The sequence below is a fragment of the Rhizophagus irregularis genome, chromosome 20 (genome assembly GCF_026210795.1).
Source record: "Rhizophagus irregularis chromosome 20, complete sequence".
NCBI classification, from domain to species: domain Eukaryota; kingdom Fungi; phylum Glomeromycota; class Glomeromycetes; order Glomerales; family Glomeraceae; genus Rhizophagus; species Rhizophagus irregularis.
In genome coordinates this window covers 1,818,533-1,837,408 of record NC_089448.1, presented here as the reverse complement: position 1 = coordinate 1,837,408, position 18,876 = coordinate 1,818,533, and the positions used below count along the sequence as shown (strand labels likewise).

At 25.7% G+C, this 18,876-nt stretch overlaps 6 protein-coding genes across 6 annotated transcripts; 3 read left to right on the top strand and 3 right to left on the bottom strand.

Annotated features, from left to right (window-relative positions):
* Nucleotides 1-2,025: 2,025 nt before the first annotated feature.
* Nucleotides 2,026-4,987, top strand: OCT59_013011 (uncharacterized protein; the record flags this gene model as incomplete). The annotated part of the gene is made up of 6 exons (XM_066140540.1): nucleotides 2,026-3,021; nucleotides 3,594-3,787; nucleotides 4,247-4,512; nucleotides 4,628-4,679; nucleotides 4,752-4,894; nucleotides 4,962-4,987. The coding sequence occupies 6 exons, from the start codon at nucleotides 2,026-2,028 to the stop codon at nucleotides 4,985-4,987; spliced, it is 1,677 nt and encodes a 558-aa protein (XP_066001418.1).
* Nucleotides 4,988-5,703: 716 nt separating this feature from the next.
* OCT59_013010 (uncharacterized protein) lies at nucleotides 5,704-6,103 on the bottom strand (the record flags this gene model as incomplete). Its single annotated transcript, XM_066140539.1, has 3 exons — nucleotides 5,704-5,868; nucleotides 5,942-5,993; nucleotides 6,069-6,103. 3 exons carry the CDS (start codon nucleotides 6,101-6,103, stop codon nucleotides 5,704-5,706), a joined length of 252 nt encoding a protein of 83 aa, XP_066001417.1.
* A 3,459-nt stretch (nucleotides 6,104-9,562) lies between these two features.
* OCT59_013009 (uncharacterized protein) lies at nucleotides 9,563-11,038 on the top strand (the record flags this gene model as incomplete). Its single annotated transcript, XM_066140538.1, has 1 exon — nucleotides 9,563-11,038. The coding sequence occupies one exon, from the start codon at nucleotides 9,563-9,565 to the stop codon at nucleotides 11,036-11,038; it is 1,476 nt and encodes a 491-aa protein (XP_066001416.1).
* A 2,022-nt stretch (nucleotides 11,039-13,060) lies between these two features.
* On the bottom strand, nucleotides 13,061-13,719 carry OCT59_013008 (uncharacterized protein; the record flags this gene model as incomplete). Its single annotated transcript, XM_025326671.2, has 2 exons — nucleotides 13,061-13,244; nucleotides 13,331-13,719. 2 exons carry the CDS (start codon nucleotides 13,717-13,719, stop codon nucleotides 13,061-13,063), a joined length of 573 nt encoding a protein of 190 aa, XP_025174991.2.
* Nucleotides 13,720-15,318: 1,599 nt separating this feature from the next.
* Nucleotides 15,319-15,597, top strand: OCT59_013007 (uncharacterized protein; the record flags this gene model as incomplete). The annotated part of the gene is made up of 1 exon (XM_025326672.2): nucleotides 15,319-15,597. One exon carries the CDS (start codon nucleotides 15,319-15,321, stop codon nucleotides 15,595-15,597), a length of 279 nt encoding a protein of 92 aa, XP_025174992.2.
* Nucleotides 15,598-16,633: 1,036 nt separating this feature from the next.
* Nucleotides 16,634-17,521, bottom strand: OCT59_013006 (uncharacterized protein). Its single transcript, XM_066140537.1, has 2 exons — nucleotides 17,360-17,521; nucleotides 16,634-17,282 (listed from the first exon to the last, which is right to left on the bottom strand). Exons 1-2 carry the CDS (start codon nucleotides 17,409-17,411, stop codon nucleotides 16,909-16,911), a joined length of 426 nt encoding a protein of 141 aa, XP_066001415.1. The 5' UTR covers nucleotides 17,412-17,521; the 3' UTR covers nucleotides 16,634-16,908.
* Between the last annotated feature and the right edge of the window lie 1,355 nt (nucleotides 17,522-18,876).

The window sequence follows — 18,876 nt, the reverse complement described above, 5'->3', positions numbered from 1 at the left end:
ATTGAAATATGCTTAAAAAAAGATTGCTGTAACAAAATTTTTTAATTTAAAGTACACATACCTCGTCAAACCAATTAATACTACCAGTAACCTCTAACCTTTTGAGTACAACTTTATGATAAGTACTTTTTACTTTTAGTATTTGTTCTTTAGAATCCCATTTATTATAACTTCCATCAATCCAATCTGCTAAATAAATTTCAGAAAATCCACCACTTGTTAAATATTCAACATTTATTAAATTATTATATGGGATCCATTTAATTACAATATTTGGAGCAATTGTTTCCATTTGACATTTTCGTATCAAATTATCAACATCAATATTTCCAGTTGTCCAATTTGAAAATTCTGCTTTTAAATAATTTCGAATACAATTTTCACAATATAATGTACCCAAACATTCTAATTGACAATTTTCACATTTTCTTTTTGTCCCAATATTATAAATTATTTTATGTTGATCATACTCTTTATTTATTATTCTTATTGCATCTAATTTTTCATCTTCATTAAGAGATTTATCATCAAGAATTATATGTTGTTCAAATTCAATTCTTTTAATTAAGTCATCATAAATGTTAAAATCTACTAATGCTTCAGCTCTTTTTAATGCTACATGAACTAATTCCTTACAAATGGAATTCATAATTCTAAATATTAGTTGTACTCGAAAAAAATGAAGATACGAGTATTCAAATGTAAATTTTCTTTTAGGATGTAAAATGTGTTTATTTTTTTTATTATTTATAATTTTTTTTTTGTTAATTCTTTATTAATAACCACATTGTAACCAATAGTATTTATACATGATGAATAATTCTAGGTATATTACAAAGTCTAACGGCAGCCTATCTATCTATTAACTAACTATCTATAAACTTAACTAATCTAAAAAGAGAAATTTCAAGTAAACATTAAACAGAAAGCTTTAAACAGGTTTGTTTGAATAATTTGATAAGCCTTAAATTTGTAGCAGATGGATAAAAAATTGGGCTGATTGATAATAATGTTCCTTATATGGTTAGAAATGAAGTTACAGAAAAGCCGGGCTGGTAGATCTTACTAATACTATTAAGTAATAGTTGATTTACCTTAAAAATTTATTGCCGAAAAACGCCACCTAGATAAAAAAAAATTATTTGGATGTACCATTTCTTTTTTTGATTAATAAAAATTAATTTAGGAGTGGCTTCTCAGATCTTTTTTTTTTTTATTATTAATTTGATTTTTTTTCTTGGCGTAAAAAAAAACTTGATGTAAGAAAAAAATGTTCTTTTTTTGGCGTAAAGAAAAGTGTTTTTTCCTTTGTGTAAGAAAAAATTTTCTTTCTTGGCTTAGTGATAAATGAAATTAATTTTGTAGGTTTTACGATGTGAAATTTTTTAAGAAAAAAAGATTATTTGCGTTACATAAGTTGATCATGCATATAAATGTTTAAGACAATCACAAAGAACATTTAGAAAATTAATATTTTTTTGAAATCAGCAAATAAATAATATTTTTTTTAAATTTATATCTAATCATTACACTTGGCAAATAAATTCCCATTTTCTTTAATGATTGGAATTAAAAATTGGGGTATTTTACTATTCTAAATCTGTTGCATAATGTGATTTTTTCAGGGCCGATATTTTGATAATTTTGGTCAATATCCAAAAAAAGTAATAGCTTCTACCTGGAATTATCTAAAAAAGGAAAGGTTTTCATTATTCTTTTAGCACGTGCCGATCTTTTTGTGTACTATCACTCGGTGCTGCCAAAAAAGTCAATCTATACAATGAGAAATTATTACAAAATTATTTTTGGTTGGATGGGATCTTACCAAATAAAAACTAGTAATATACAATGATTTTCTATAAGAAAATTCTAAATATGTTGCAAATTTCCTTTATTCTTTCATAATATTCCGTGTCACATTCTCAAATTCTTTTAGAATTTTCTAAACGTTCCACAGAATTTCTTTTTATTCGAAATAACAAACTAAATATACCGTCAAAATTTCGATCTTAAAAATAAAACAATATGGAACTTATAAATAAAAATAATGACTCATTTGATCCAACACCAAGATTAAAAACTAGTCCTGTACCTGCTTTTTTTATTCCTTTTAAGATTAACGAGGAAAAATGTAATTATTGTGAAAATAAGTATTCCGAGACGCTTGAATTCAAACAAAAATATTGTAAAAATTGTTTTTTTCAATATATTAAATGTACAACGGATAATAATACATACTTGGATGTATGTATAAATACAAATAAAACTAATAAATGTATTAAACATGAAGTAATTAGTACAAAAAACATTCAAGAATGGTGTGAATATTGCTCTGAAGTTTTATATTTTAGACAAATAGTTTCAAATGATTTATTATTCAAATTTAATAGAAAAACATATTGTGACTATTGTAACTATTGTAACTTATGTGGAAAATTGATTACAGATTTAATATTAAATTATGTATGTCCAGATTGTTATCTAGTTTCTTATGAACTGGTAGAACCAAATTTGACCATCATATCATCCCAGAATTTTTTGAATATTTCGATTATTCATTTACCATGGTGGGATAATTATGATAAATGTAGAATTTGTTATCTAGAATTAAAATATTTAACAGATTGTCAAAAAATGTGTTTATATTGTCATATAACTTATAATGGATGTAGATATTGTTTAACGACAAATCTCATTTTTACAAACACAGATCAATCTCAATGTAGGAAATGTAAAAGAATATCATTTATTACTATTGATATTACAAATATCAATGAACAAACTAATATATTTTTTAATCATTTGAATAAATATAATGAAATTTCTCATTCTTTAAATATTTATGAATTTATTAGAAAAGAAAGGGTGAGATGGGTTCCATATTCTCAAATTAAAAGTTTAGAAAAAATAGCAGAAGGAGGATTTGGTACTGTATATAAAGCAACTGTTTATCATAGTGAAATTGTTGCTATAAAAAGATTTTTCAATTCACAAAATATCAGTAAATATTTTTTAAATGAGGTAAGTAAATGTAATGTAAGATTTAATTCGTGATCCGCCAGTGAACCATAAAATTTGACTATTAAAAGGCGGTGATAAGTTCATATATATTTTTATCAATAATTTAGAATCTGCGATTCTGGAGAAAAAATATGGGATAACTCGCCTTCTATTGGTCATAAAGACATAAAATCATTACCATTAGATGCGTCTCAATGAGACGAATCCGATAAACCAAATTTTATTTTCATACGACCACTAGATGATGAGTTATCTTTAAAATTTTAAAATACTAAATTTTTCTTTTTTTTCAAATTCAAATTTTCAGCTCTTATGAAAGTGTCTTTTGGTGCTTAAAATTTTTACCGGTCTTTTATTATTAAGATAGCCAAATGGCATATTTTTATGCCTATAATATTAGTTTTCATATAATATTTTAGTAATTTGTACCTTGCATTGGCGGAACTGTAGATTCCGTGCTATTAGTAAATATATATATAACTTTCACCGGAATTTAATAGCCAAGTTTTATGGTTCACTGGCGGATCACGAATTAACTATTAATGTTTTCTAATTATTTTATTCATATTTAGATAAAATCACTTTGTCATACTTCAAAATTTTTCGTTATTGGTTGTCGTGGCATTACACAAGATCCTGTAACAGAAGATTATATGATAATAATGACATATGCAAATGGTGGAAATTTACATGGTTATTTGCAAAAGAACTTCGTTAATATTACATGGCCGAACAAAGTAAAAATATTATTGGATATTTCATTAGGGTATTTATTTTCAATATTAATTTGTTATTATTTATGTTTAAGTTCGCTAATTACCATTTCCTACTATAGACTTCAAAATATTCATGAAAATAACTATATACATCGAGATCTTCATAGTGGAAATATATTATTGTTATATAAACGTTGGAGGATTGGGGACTTGGGATTATCACAACCTGCAGAAAATACATCATTAAATAATGAAATATATGGAGTAATACCTTATATTGCACCAGAAATATTTAAAGGGGGTAAATTTTCAAAAGAATCTGATATATACAGTTTGGGTATGATTATGTGGGAACTTACAACGGGCTGTAAACCTTTTGCTGATGTTGAACATAACATTGATCTTATTTATGAAATTATTGATGGAAAACGACCTGAAATTACGAATGATACTCCTGAATGTTTTGCTAATTTAATGAGACAATGTTGGAATTCTGATCCTTCAAAAAGACCTATTATTAATGAATTTTTGATTCCTATTTTTAAATGGTACAATACTACTTTTGAAATTTCACCTAGTTTTCGTAAAGAATTTACAGAAATATTTGAACAAGCTGAAAAAAAAAGATTAGAATTAATACAATTAAAGAAACTCGGTCCTGAATTTAGTCAAAAATCTCACCCAAAAGCGATTTTTACAAGTAGAGCATTAAATTCTTGGATATCTAAATCTTCAACTATAAATTCATCCACAATAATGCATAGTATTAAACAAGGTACTGTTACGTTATATTACTTAGAGAATTAACCCATTTTTATTTAATTATTTTCGATGGCAGTCCATAATATAATAGTAATTTGAATAACTAAATTCCTTTTGCTTTATTTTAGAACATTATATTACAAAAGAAAATGATTTTGATATAGATATAAATACACAAAGGTAATGTAAAATCATCAAATAAAAAAATCCATAAAATATAGTAAAATATATTGGATTCATTAATTTTTTTAGGTTATCTTCATCAAACATTCAAGAATCTTCGTTGAATAATCAACATTCAAACGCAATTTATACTATTAGCAAGCCGATCTCAACTGTGAATTCTTCAAGGAAACGTAACTTTGAAGAATTAAAAATTGAAACTCAAAATATTGGTAAGTGAACTTGTATTATTTATTAAATTGCTTATTTATCATTAATAACTTTTTTTAATTAAATTAGGAAAACACGTCAAAATCGATAATTGAAATTTATAATTTACAATTACATATTAATCTTGATTTTTAAACTTTATAACATCCTTCTTCTAAACTTTTACAATTAATAAATATATTGGAATAAAATTGAATCATGTTATTACTTAATGCCATGTATGAAATAACACTCGGTACTCCTTACGTCCAATGGTCCGAGTAATTATATAACCAACTTTTGTGTATATAAGTTGAATATTTAAATAACCCAAACTCGTCTTGAGCTTAACTCGAATAATTGGATTAAACTCAAATCTTTTATAAACCGAATGATCGTATGATCATACTTTGCACGTTGACATTGAAATTGTTTTGGTCGTTCAATAAAATTTTCGCATGAAAAAAATGTCAAACATATAACGAAAACGTTTGTACAGTACTATCCCAAGCAATACCGCAATTTATATTCCACAAATTATTTATAGCTAACTTTATTGTTTATTTATACAATTCTTATATTCATATCGTTATAAATATAAAGTACATATTTCATATATTACATAAAATAAAAGTTTAAATAATATAAAAAATATCACAATAAAATTGAAGAAAAAAGCTGGTGAAAAAAAATATGTAAAACAAATCGAAATACATAAAAAATAAATATTATTGTTTTTTTACGATTTTCGTTTGAAATTCGTCGACTTTATCATGAAATGTTTTAAATTGGTAAAAAATGAATGGAATTTCTGAGTCGGTCAACTTAAACATCATCTACATATTTTTTGTACTACGTTCAAGAATTCTTGTGGACCTTTGATAGTTTTTTGAACTTCATTATGTTCACCAATAAATTTCTGAAGTCTTTTTATATTGATAATTTTATGTAACGCCGTACCACCAAATACTCTACTAGAAATAGCACTAGCAAATTTCTGAAATATAAAATTGTTTGTTTGTTTAAATAAATTATTCGAATCTCATTTGTCAAATTGTTACTATACATACCTTCAAATTACCTAAATTAAATGTTGCAATCGCAATAATGGAAGATACATCGCTGGAGAAAAGAAATTTTTAAGAAATTGGCCAATCAATTTTGAATCCATATAATAAAAAATAATCAAATGCCTACCCAATTGCAATATCCGGCGGCTTTAAACGTTTCATTATCTTACTTATTATTTAATTCTTCTAATTGAGTTTCTAATAAATCATGTATTTCCTACAAATATATTACAAAATTTTCTAAGTGACCTTGGAGAAACTCGATGTTAGCTAATCTATAATGTTAATATTGTTTAAACAAAAACATTTTTATTTTTGTTGAAACCCCAAAGAATTTTTTTTTTTTACCAATGAAGTCTTTTGTTGTTTTTTCTTCGAAATTTCACGTAATTGTCCAAGATATGTCTCAAATCTATTTGGAAATTATTATATTCGACTTGTGTATATCGATATGTTTTTTCCAAATAATAAAAAGTACAAAAAAGTCAATAGAGACACTGCGATCGGCCAATATTTAGAAACATAACTCGTAAAAAAAGAAACAATTTGGAATTAGTTAATAGAATGGTAACTTATACAAATGAATTGTTTATCGTACCGGCGATATCACATTCTTTCTGTACTCTATTAAATTGTTGAGCATATTAGTAAGTCCACGAATCCAATTATTATCTATTTTGTCTTCGGTATGCGCACGAAAATGACGAAATTAAATATTAGGATTGCCCTTTATATCAAATTCGCGATAATCCATATCAAAAAATAAGTTGCAACGTATCAAGAATTATTGAAGGTATATTGCTTGCATATTCTGCCAAACATTTCAACGCATCATTGAGAGCCGTGATAAAAGATGTTGCTACCAGTTTTGTATATTTAGATTGACACTTTTCTGAATAAATAAAACTGTCAGGGATATTTAAAGAATGAATACTAATGACAATATTAAAAGTTAGTTATGTTAATTATTAATAATTGTTTTTCTTTTTTTTTTGCAAAGAGATAAATACCGAATATAATTGTTTGACTTTTTTGAATATTGAAATTGACCATCAAACAAGACAAAAAAATCCATTATCCATTGTGAGAAAAAAGAAAAAGAAATACACGTACGATAATTATTAATTTTTTTTAAAAAAATCATTCACTGATATTTTCAGAATTTCGTATGACGATCTTCTGGTTTATATAATTATATAAACAAGAAGTTTATTTATGAATAGGATATGACGCAGTAATTTTAAAAATTTTTTTACTTAGAATTTATTTTTTATCATTCTTTCATTTCAAAAAGTACTTTATTAGTATTTTATATTACAGTATATTATAATTTCATGTTACATTATATCTACGACATAAAAGTACGTAAAAGTTAAACCAGGAACAAAATTTAACCTGCTTATGTCATATGATATAGACAAGATTTGTTGAAAAAAAAATATTATCGTAATAAAAATTATTAAACAAATAAATAAAATAATAAAAAGGAATTTTATAATATCATTTGCACATAATATTATCATGAGTTAACAAAAGACAAATTACAAAGATAAAAGAATCCATTTATTAATGTGCAACCCTGATAGCAATATGTACTCCCTTCATAATCAAGAGTTAAAAGTACAATGAGCAATATATCTATTGCCACAGTGACTTTTTCCTCCCGGAGGGGGAATCTTGAATTATCAAAATTGTCGGTACGCGTGTAATCAATTGCTCCTTGTAGTAATGATTGTATCCGGATTCATCATATCCGGTTAAGCTAAAGGATATCCGATAAAAATGGATATCCCGGATAGATTTTTTTTTAGTTGACGATCCGGATGAGTATCATGAGTATCACGTGACTCCGGTTCACCGTTTACCAATTAAATTTTTTGGATTACATTAATTTAATTCTTACTTATACTCAAACTTTATTAAACTCGTGTTTAAGCCCGTGACTGATTTCTTTTTTGATTTTATTTAACTCTTACAGTCTTACTAAACAGTAATATTAATTACTATGTATTAGCATAATAATAAAATTATTGGATAGTAACGGGAGTTTATTATAAAAATTGCATGAACGGTCCCGTCAAACCGATAATATATAATTAAATTACTTGGATTTAAAATTTATACAATTGATACATGATATTGACGGATTATTTTCAGATATCTGCTAAGAAACCATTAAAAAATCCTTTAGCTATCCGCGAAATTAACGGGTTTATCCGGATGCTATCCGGATGTTATCCGGTTTATTTAAACAGATATCCAGATATGAAAATCCTTAACGGTGACGAATTTTTTTATCCGGATACTTACCGGATACAATCACTACCTTGTAATAAATAATAATATATTAGTAACCAGTATGTGTCCTTATCCAAAATTTGTTATAAATTTCATATTGAAGTAAAAAAAATATTCCAAATCCTTCCCATTAAATAATTACTCGAAGATTAAATTTTTCATAATTACGATTTTAATAGTTGACAATGCAATTTCATGCAGGTCAAGAGAAAAAAAAGTTATACAAAAGAGATATAAATTTTCTTATTTTGTGTGTCTCTATTTTTTGTTGAGGTTTTTATCAGGAAGTAAAAAGATATCGAAAAAAGAAGTGCTACAAAAATAGTTGAAAAAAATTCGACTAAAGTGTCGTACATCAATATAATAGTGTTCTTTTAAAGTTTTTTTTTAACAAAGTAAGAAGACACCCTATAAGAAATATGTATACGGAAAGGATACGTTTTGTATACATTTTTTGTACGTTTCTATAGATTCCGTATACAAATTCCGTATATTTAATAAGCAATTCATTTTTGAACATTTTTTAAAAAAACTAATGTATAAGAAATGTATACAGAAAAAATTAATCATACGGAATGTATACGGAATTTTTAAACTTTAAAATATTTTTAGAAGATAATTTTACAAAAATCCGTATCATAACATATAACCCAACAGCACCCAGAAAAATTCTTAGATCACGTGATCTGTTTTTATTTATCACATCGTCACACCCTGTCCGAGTTTCACTGTTTATATTTATCTGAGGGACTTAGATTTTTCAAGTAGATGAAATTCTATTTGTCACGTTTTATTCATCACATTCTAAATTCTTCGATCACGTGTCAGTGCATAACGCCGGCCGAGTTCGAAGAATTTTCTGGGTGCCGTTGGGGTAGTTGGTGATAATCCATTCGGCACATGACGATGTACAACAATAAAATCTTAAAACCAGATATTTGGGCGTAATATTAATATTACGAAAAATAATTGGCCACAACGTGTCAGGCGTAGATCGTCGTGGAATTCCAGAGGGTTTTCTGCGATTAAACCGGGTCCGGATGATCGCCAATCAGGAATTCGGTCCCGTTTTTCGGCTAACTACACCATTATCGTAATATATATGTTTATTTATTAATGTTGTAAATCATTGATCAAAATGACATAATGTATGTGATAATCCTATGCCCTATGGTACACAGAATAACCCAATTTGGACAAATTGACGGAATTCGATTCCGGTATTTTATTACATAAATGGAAAAAATTTTTTTTTTGATATTTAAAAATTCTTTTACAACTTAAACGCTTTATTTATTTATTTATTTATTTTTGAATAAAAAAATGTCCTTTCTTAATAAAGATGTTCTTTTGCTAATATTTGAAGAATTACAAGATGATTCAAAATCCCTCTTTTCATGCCTAATGGTTAATAGACTTTGGTGTGAAGTTGCAGTTCCAGTTTTATGGAGGAACCCCTGGTCCTATAGTGGTATTAATTATAGAAAAAAAAGTTATCTATACATCATTATTTCTCACTATATATTTGATAATATTAAAAAATTCGTAACAGAACAAAGAATTCAATTACCTCCAGTTTTAGACAAATCACTCTTATTTGATTATTTATCCTTTTGCAGAAGTATCAATGTAAACACTATAAATAGTATAATTTCTATTGGATCATCTTCAACTTATAATCAATTTTTTATACAGCAAGAGTTTTACTATCTTTTTATGAAAAAATGTCCAGAATTGAAGTATTTAGATATGAAATCAATTAAACATCAAATATTTTATTTTCCGGAATCTAAGATTCGCCTTGAATCGCTTTGTGAATTAAGATGTGATACGTCTATTGATTCATCATACTTTTATGGACTATCACAATTCTGTCAATATATACAAAGATTTATCATTGATAATATAGAAACACGACCTAATAATGGAATTGCTAAATTGATTGAAGTTCAGAAAAATTTAAAGCATTTTGAATGGGTAGATGATCTTTATGATGATTATCTTGATGAAGATCCTTATGAAGAAATTCTTCTTGCTCTAGAAAAGAAGGCATACAGTCTCAATTATTTAAGAATATTCATCAAATATGTAGATGATATTGGACACACATTATTACAAGAGATACTTTCAAAATTCTATAAATTAAAAACATTAATAATTGAAGATTTTCTTTATTTTACTCTAGAAAATTTAAAGCAATTGAAAATTCAGGCTTTTCATGAATTAGAAATCCTTAATATAGAATATAATAGTTTAAATATATTTTCTAATATAATTGAAAATGGTGGAGGACGTCTTAAAAAAATTTTATTTAGACCTTATGATTCTATCGAGTGTAATTATCCTGAAAATTCTCTAAATTTTATTCGTGCAATTTATAAAAATTGTCCTTTAATTGAATATTTGTCTATTATTTTTTTGTCATCAAAGGAACATTTCGCTGAATTTGAAGAATTACTAAAAGTTTGTAAAAATTTGAAGTCATTATTAGTAGTTACGTTTGAAACAGAAATTAGTAATGAGAAAATTTTAAAAAATGGAGAAGAATTATTAAAAGTATTAGTTAAATCAGCACCAACTAATTTAAAAGAATTTAGATTTGGTGATGAATTTAGATTTTCTTTAAAAAATTTGGAGGAATTCTTTAAAAAATGGAGATGTAGACCTGCACTTTCTATACTTACTATTGATTCTATTTACATAGGAGAGGATTATACAAGATTGATTGATAAATATAAAAGTAATGGAGTAATTAAAGATTTTAAATATGTACCTAATATAGATCAAATTAACTATTAACTTTATTATATTTGAAATTTAATGTAAGTATTGAAATATTTTTTTGTATACAAATATTTTTAAATATTATTAACATTTAAAGATTATTAATTTCAATCCAATTTCTTTAAATTCTCAGTAAGTTATTAAGAAGTAATAATTATGTTTATAATTTCGACTGAAATTGTCTTTCTGATCGACTAGCACGTGTACTGTAAGTAGCATCGCATATATAATGATAATTTTAAGAAAAGTTGGTTATATAAGGCTTTGAATACCATCACATTTCGCAATACACTGTACTTTTTAAATTATAAATATTTTGTAAACAGCAATGTCGAATTATTAAATATCAATATATAAATAAAACCTAATTATATAAAGGGGAATATCATTTATTTCGTGAGTAGTGATAATTATGACGAGATGATTAATAATTTAACTCTGGATGGAGAGTTGTTATAGTAAATATCGGTATTACAAATATCGCAAGTATCGCAAATATTACATTTAATAAGTTTATAAAATAAGAATATTATCAAATATAAAATAACAATTATCTATGCATAAAAAAAAATATCTTATAAAATCACTCAAAATCTTCAGAAATGCCAATGAAATATTTTTTTTAATTCTTTTGCTTTTATATTGGGCTAAATCTTTTAATAATTGTTGCTTTATTGTCTCGTTACAATAACTTTCGTTGTTTAAACCTAGTAATATAGGTTTCCTTGATTCTCTTGATTCTTCTGATAAATGTAAAAGTATTACATTGAATAATATTTTCATTGACTTATTGAAATTACTAACAGAAGGAGGAAAATTCCTTCATAAATTTGCACCGTAACACACGGAGCGATGCATAATCATTCTTTTATCTATATAATAAAAATGGGGTAGTAAATTTGCAAAACAATATAGTCTTGGATGAAGTTATTTAACAATTCAATAAATGCTCATCCTCATCTTTGATAGTATATTTCTAACAATTATTTATATTACTATAATACGTTTTTTCATCAAAACTCCTCAAGAATAGAAGGAATCATGAATGTACAGATTAGAATCAAAATTAGTATAGTAAATTTTGTTGCTTATTATGATTTAAAACAAGTTGCATCTTTTTTAGAGATACCTTTAAGAATTGTCTGAGCAGGTGAAAAGAGCTTTATCAATTACACTTTATTATTATATATTTGATTCAAGGAACTTTTTGTTAGAATACTAAGTGATTATGAGTAATTCTTTATATAATTACTAAAACTTTTTAAACTTATAATATTTAATACTAATTTCTTACAGAAAACATAATAATATTCAATACATAACAATTTTATGTATAAAAATTTTTTAATTCCAATTAAAATCTTCATTAATATTTATTTTACTATGACCAATGGAATATTTTTTAATTACTCCTCTTACTTTATATTCTTTGACTAAATCTTCTAATTGCTGCTTTATTTCCTTGTCTCTTATATTTAATTTTAATAACATAGGGTTTCTATCTTTCCAATTGTCAAGAAATAATTTTATATATTTCAAATTAACCCAATAAGTAAAAAATTCAAACTTGAACAAAGTAATTGGCGATGATTTAGTCAATAATATAAATAGTTCGTCCATATAAGAATTATCAATTACTAATCCATTTAAAAATTTACAATTAATTAATAAATTTTCCAATTCTGAGATAAGTAATTCAATATTATATGATAATTTAAAATATTTAAGATTTGGACAATTTTGATATATATTGCTTGTATAATTTTTTTAATTCCATAATCATAAATATAATCATTATAAAATAAGCTAATTTCAGAAAGGTGTCCCTTTGTGTTTTCCATTATTTTTGTCATAATATAAGATGAAACTAATCGAAATTTTAAAATTTTTAAAATATATAATGATAAATTTTCTACATATAAACCGTCCCGAAATCTGCTAAACACAATTTCTAACCTTAATAAATCTACAAAATAAGTCTTATGCCCCAAAATAGGTATACGATTAATTTTCAAACATTGAATAGTATCTGCATGCTTAATCAACAGTTTGACAAATAATATCGAATCTTAGCTTCTTAATTGATTTACATATTTTAACTAATTCTTCCAAAATATTATCGATGATAACATTATTACAATGAATGGGTTCAAGTTTTGAAAAGCAACATTCAAATCCTGAAATATGATGTAATTGATATTCTGTATTCTGTAGTTTATAACTTGAATTCTTTAAAATAGTAAGATGAATAAAGCTTATATTTTTATTAACGAATAACTTTAATATCTCGTTTCTCATAATAGATACCTTGGACTTTTAATCCCACTATTATAAATCATATTGTCTATAAATGTTAAATTCAAATATTTCCAGAAATTAACATAATTAAATAAAGGACGCTTATATTTTTCTGTGATAAGATAATTAATATCAATTCCTTGGTTTTTAAAAGTATCTCTTGATTCCTCTAATAAATGTAGTAAAAGTAATATATCAAATAATACTTTCATTGATTTAATAGAATAAAAGATATATAAAACAAAAAGATTAAAATTATAATGAGGATTAGGGTTTCTCCATAAAATTGGTACAGCTGTTACACACCAAGTTCTATTAACAAAAAGGCATGAATAGAGAGAATTTTTATCATCTATTTCTTCAAATATTTGAGAAAGTATATCTTCGTTGAAAACCATTTTTTTTTCCTTTTTTTTTTAAAAAAAAAATTTCATTATTTTATATTTTAGTAATTGTGTAACAATATTACCCTTTATAGGTAAGGCGTAGCAAAAAAATTTACTATTAGCTCTAAGCATCTCTTTCAGGGGCCGGAATTATAATAATGCCAGCCAGTATCTAAAAGTTATACGCACTTTAACATTATCTACACGAGACATGCCCGAGGGTCATAAACTGGTAAATGAGCAAGATAAATTAATCAACTTAACGCCAACATAACCGAAATTATATTTTTAGTTTTTTACTATTATGTCAACTTTACGCAATAATTATTTCTATTAAATGAAATAATATCCAAAAGAAAATGTTGCATTTTCCATTCCTGATCGATGAAATGAATAGTAAGGCTTATGAGATGATTTACGTCAACTTACATCATTTATGCGCATCATGTTCTTTTTATATCTTACAGAAATTTGTTTCACATGTTATTGCACCAATTTAAGCCCAGAAACTGACTGCAAAGACATAATTTAATTAAGATAAGTTACTTGAATATTCTAATAATGCTTTTACTAAGTATGTTTTACCATATCATTTTTTTAATTAAAATACATATATTGATTTTGATCATATTGGTTAATAACTAAGAAATTTTGTATTATAAAATATAAACATATAATAAAAATATCACATGTTGCATCCTATTATTTTTTAAAATAAATCTGTATTAACCTCAAATTTGATAAGTTTATTAATTTATACATGATATTAGGTTTAAACAAGATAAAATTTGGTTAGTAATTCTTAGAGATTTTGGATTCATTTCATTATGAGTAATCAATAGTACTATTATGACTAAAAAATATTAGTGTTTACTAAATTTGTATAACAATTAGAATTATATGCTTAAATGATACAATTTTAGTTGGTTTAAACCTTAATTTTAATAATAATTAATATTGATACAATATTACAATATCTTACACAATTTGCATAAAAGTTTATGCAAGGAAAATACATAAAAAGTATTGATTAAGGCTCAATTTCCCCAATCGATCTACTGATAAAATTTTTAATAAATCATCAGAATCTTTTACCTTTCCTAGCAGCCTTTCCTAGCAGCACAAAATTCAAAATTTGTAATTATGGTTGATATTTCGCTAAAACAACTTTATGATGAAAAATATATCGAACAGGGAAATCTATTGTTATACGATAGATTCCGTTAAGGTGTAAAATTTACATATGAGTGCAAAGTTTGTATTATTTACCACTAGTATTATTGTGAATCATTATGACAAGCTATTCTGAACATAATTTTTTTTTGGGTTAGATTAAAGATATCTATGAAAAGAAGTTCCTTGTCATCCTCACGTCTGCTGAAAATATAGAAATGTCATGTAATAGTTTAACTGACCTCGAGCTGTATATTCTCCAATCGGATATCCACTTTAAAGATTTTATACTGTCTACTGGAAATCTTTATGATTGGTTTCTATCAAAGATAAGGGCATGATTAAAGGAAGCATTACTGAGTTAAGAAACCAGTATGTGAAAGAATATTAAAATATTTGAAATATTAATAAAATAAGAATTATCTTCTCTAACGCATTATGATATATATCAAAAACAATGAAGCAAAAGAACTTGGTGAACGTGAATTCCAACCAATATTAGATCCTCACCGCTCTAAATTGCTTGGCGAGATTAAAGATAAATTTCGGATGCAATTTAAGAAATTTTCTTTTTCATATGTGTGTGAAGCGTTGATAGATGATAAGGAAGCTATAGTTGTCTTCATGGATCAATCAGAAGAGACATCTGTACACTTACCAGCAAAATTTGAAGGCTTCCCTGTATTCATCTCTTATGAAGTTTTTCAACTTGGATAGAATATCGGACTTCAATTTATGACCTACATGATGCTCAACTTTCAATTCTATTGAAATGGTATATTCCTATTTACTTATTCAGATTAATTTCCTTTTTTTAGAACAAATATAGAATATATTCAATATGGATATAATAAACATAATGTAAACACAATAACTTACTTTTCCAACACATGAGTTTAATGGGTTATTTGTTGCCAGATTATCACAAATTTTTCTCAAATGTTCCAGAAACTTTTAAAGACAAGACAAGTATTTTTCAAGAAAAGAAATAGAAAATTTACTTGATTTAAAAGATATCTTTAACAGCTTATAATTATTTACTTTTCTTAGTATTACCATTTTTGTTTTATTCTACATACTTTGAAAATTTTTTAAAATTGAACCATTTTATCTATAAAAGAAATCTTTCGTTTCAGGAATTTTCAAAAAATTAAAATTGATATCTACTCTTAAAATATACAAAAAAATTTGTATGATGTAGGATTAGGGATGCCAAAAGTTCAGTTATAACCGATCATAACCGGTTTTTATTGGTTCGGTTATCGGTTCGGTTTCAGTCCAAGACCGACCGGTTACAGTAACCATCGGTTATATATATAAAAAGAACCGGTCGAAAAGCCGATCGGTTAACTGTAAATTTCATTCTGAAAAAAATGGTTTTCTTTCATCGAGAATACCATTAAAATTTGGGTTTAGTTACTTTAGTATTATTTTTATATAGTATTCTTATTTTGAATTATCTGTTATTGGCAAAACTTTACGCGTTTGATCACGTGATTTTTCGTTTCTCTGAAAAATTGCAAAATTTGCGTTATTATTGTAAAAAATTGCGTAAATTTAAAGGACATTATTCAATAAAACTATAATTTTAACACTTTCTAACTTTATTTTATTGGTTTTGCAGTAGTTTTGCAATCGATTTTGTCAATTTTGCGGTCAGTTCGGTTTTGGTTAAAAACTGCAATTTTAAAACCGAAACCGAATCGAACCAACCGTTGGCATCCCTAGTCATAACCTATGTGAATGTACTTTACTATATGTGAATGTGTGAAAGTATAATTTATTTATTTTAATTATTCATTATAGTGGAGTTTGTCCCACTCTATAATTTACAAGTACAGTTCCCGTCTATTATATGTGTTGAACAATAAATACTAAATAATCTAGGAACTAAAAATACAAAAAGGAAATGTACGCATCATATATACAATAATAATAATAATAGAAAATTTGTGTATTTAAATCAACTTTTGACCAAATTAACATGAGACATTATTGGATCTTACATGGAGGGAGTTGGTTGTAATACTATTCTTCCGTCAAATTTCTCTTGTTCAATCTGATGCTTAGTACGAGTGTAATTACGACTTCTCCAGCTCGTCTAATACAATTTCCTATATGACTCTTATAACCCTTATAAAATGAATTTTGATAATTAAATTCATCAGCTTCACTTTTAAGTTCTTTATATAACCAAAAAGAGGGTTTCCAAAATTTTCCATCAAATTGTCCAGAACGATGCTCACAATTATTGCTTGTTATGCTGTATATTCCTTTTCCATAATTAATGGTCACCGCCTTAGAAATGTCTTCAATTATACTCCGCCACGCTTCCGAATCTGCGTTGCGTTCTTCTGCGTCTGCGTCACGTTTGAAATCAATGCACGCTTCCGCTCCCAAAGCTTTTATAATATTATTAAAAGATTAAAATTAATATAAAAAAGGAAAATTTTAACATAAAGAAATTGTTTATTAGTACCCGCTGAAACAATAGTAAAGACAAAAATCAATAACAAATATTTAAATTGCATGATTGATATTCAAAATATTTAATTTGTTGTTTGTTATTTCGTTTATCAGAAATTTCTCCTCTTCCTCAAGTGTTTGTATAAGAAACTTTTTCTATAGTAGCACGTATTTCAAATTATTTCATGGTTTCATATTATTACTAATATTACAAATGAAAGGCGAAGTAAAGGAGGCGTAGACAAGAGTATTATTGCCACGTTAAAGTGTACAATTTAAGTACAATGCCACGTTAAAGTGTACAATTTAAGTACAATGCCACTTTAAATTAATAATGTAAGAATGCGAGATTTTGATGTCAATAATTATTTTAAGCCACAATCATCTGTAAAATTGTCGTTTTATTAACGAGTTTGCCACGTTTTTTTACATTGCGCCACAATCGAAACAGTGCCACCTTGAGTTAATAATGCGGAAATAGATGTTTTCTTTTTTCTTTAAAAAAAGTTTGTTCTCGAAATGGTAGTATCAAAATCGTTCCACAAGCCCAAGTTTAATCAATCCGACATTTTAGGTTTACATTCTTTAATGTGATAACAAAATTTATCTAATAATATTTAATTATACCTTAATTTTATGTGAGTTAGAGTTCAGATCCGGTGAATGATCCTAATGGCTTATTCAGTGAATATCCTAGGGTTACGGATATATCCTATTGGTCACGGTACGATTTCCCGACAAGACAAATTCCCGACATGATATTTCCTCGACATGACAATTTCCCGAAATCAAATCACGAAAAATGATTTACAAAAATACTAATAAATAAAGTAATGAATTTTGAAAAACTTTTCATGAAATTTATTATAAATTATTTACAGTTTAGGAATATTGTCTAATTTATTTAATTGGAAATATTATAAATGAAATTAACATTAACGAAAACTTAATATTTCTTTTTCTTTTTTAGATTAGTCAAATATTTTTATTACTACTTTTCTTTTTTCATCAACTTAAAATAGGTTAAAATAAAAAAATGATTTTCTTTAAGAATTTTATCAAAAAATTCATAAAATTTAAAAAGGAAAAATGGCTTATTTTTGATTCACTTCGTAAGTAATTAAAAAAAAAATAGAATTTTTTCCTTAATTAATAATTTTTAATTATTCTTTAAACTTTTTTTTTTTAAAAAAAAATAAATAATTTTTTTACGAAAAAGGTAGATCAAAAATAGAAGGTCATTTCCTTTTTTATTTTTGTATTTTCGTTTTTTTTTTGATTAAAATGTAAATCTAATCAAGATATGATTGTTAATGATCTAATGCATTCCAGGATATGATCATCGTTTCGGCCGTTTCAGCACGAAAAAAATCTATCGAATTATTTGATAAATGGGTTAATAATAAAAAACTAATTAAAAATTTAAATATTTGCGATTTATCAGTTATAATGTGTTATTTATTGTTAAATACTATATACTCAACCCAAAGTTACATTTTTAATAATTGATTTTGATTTCGGGAAAATTTC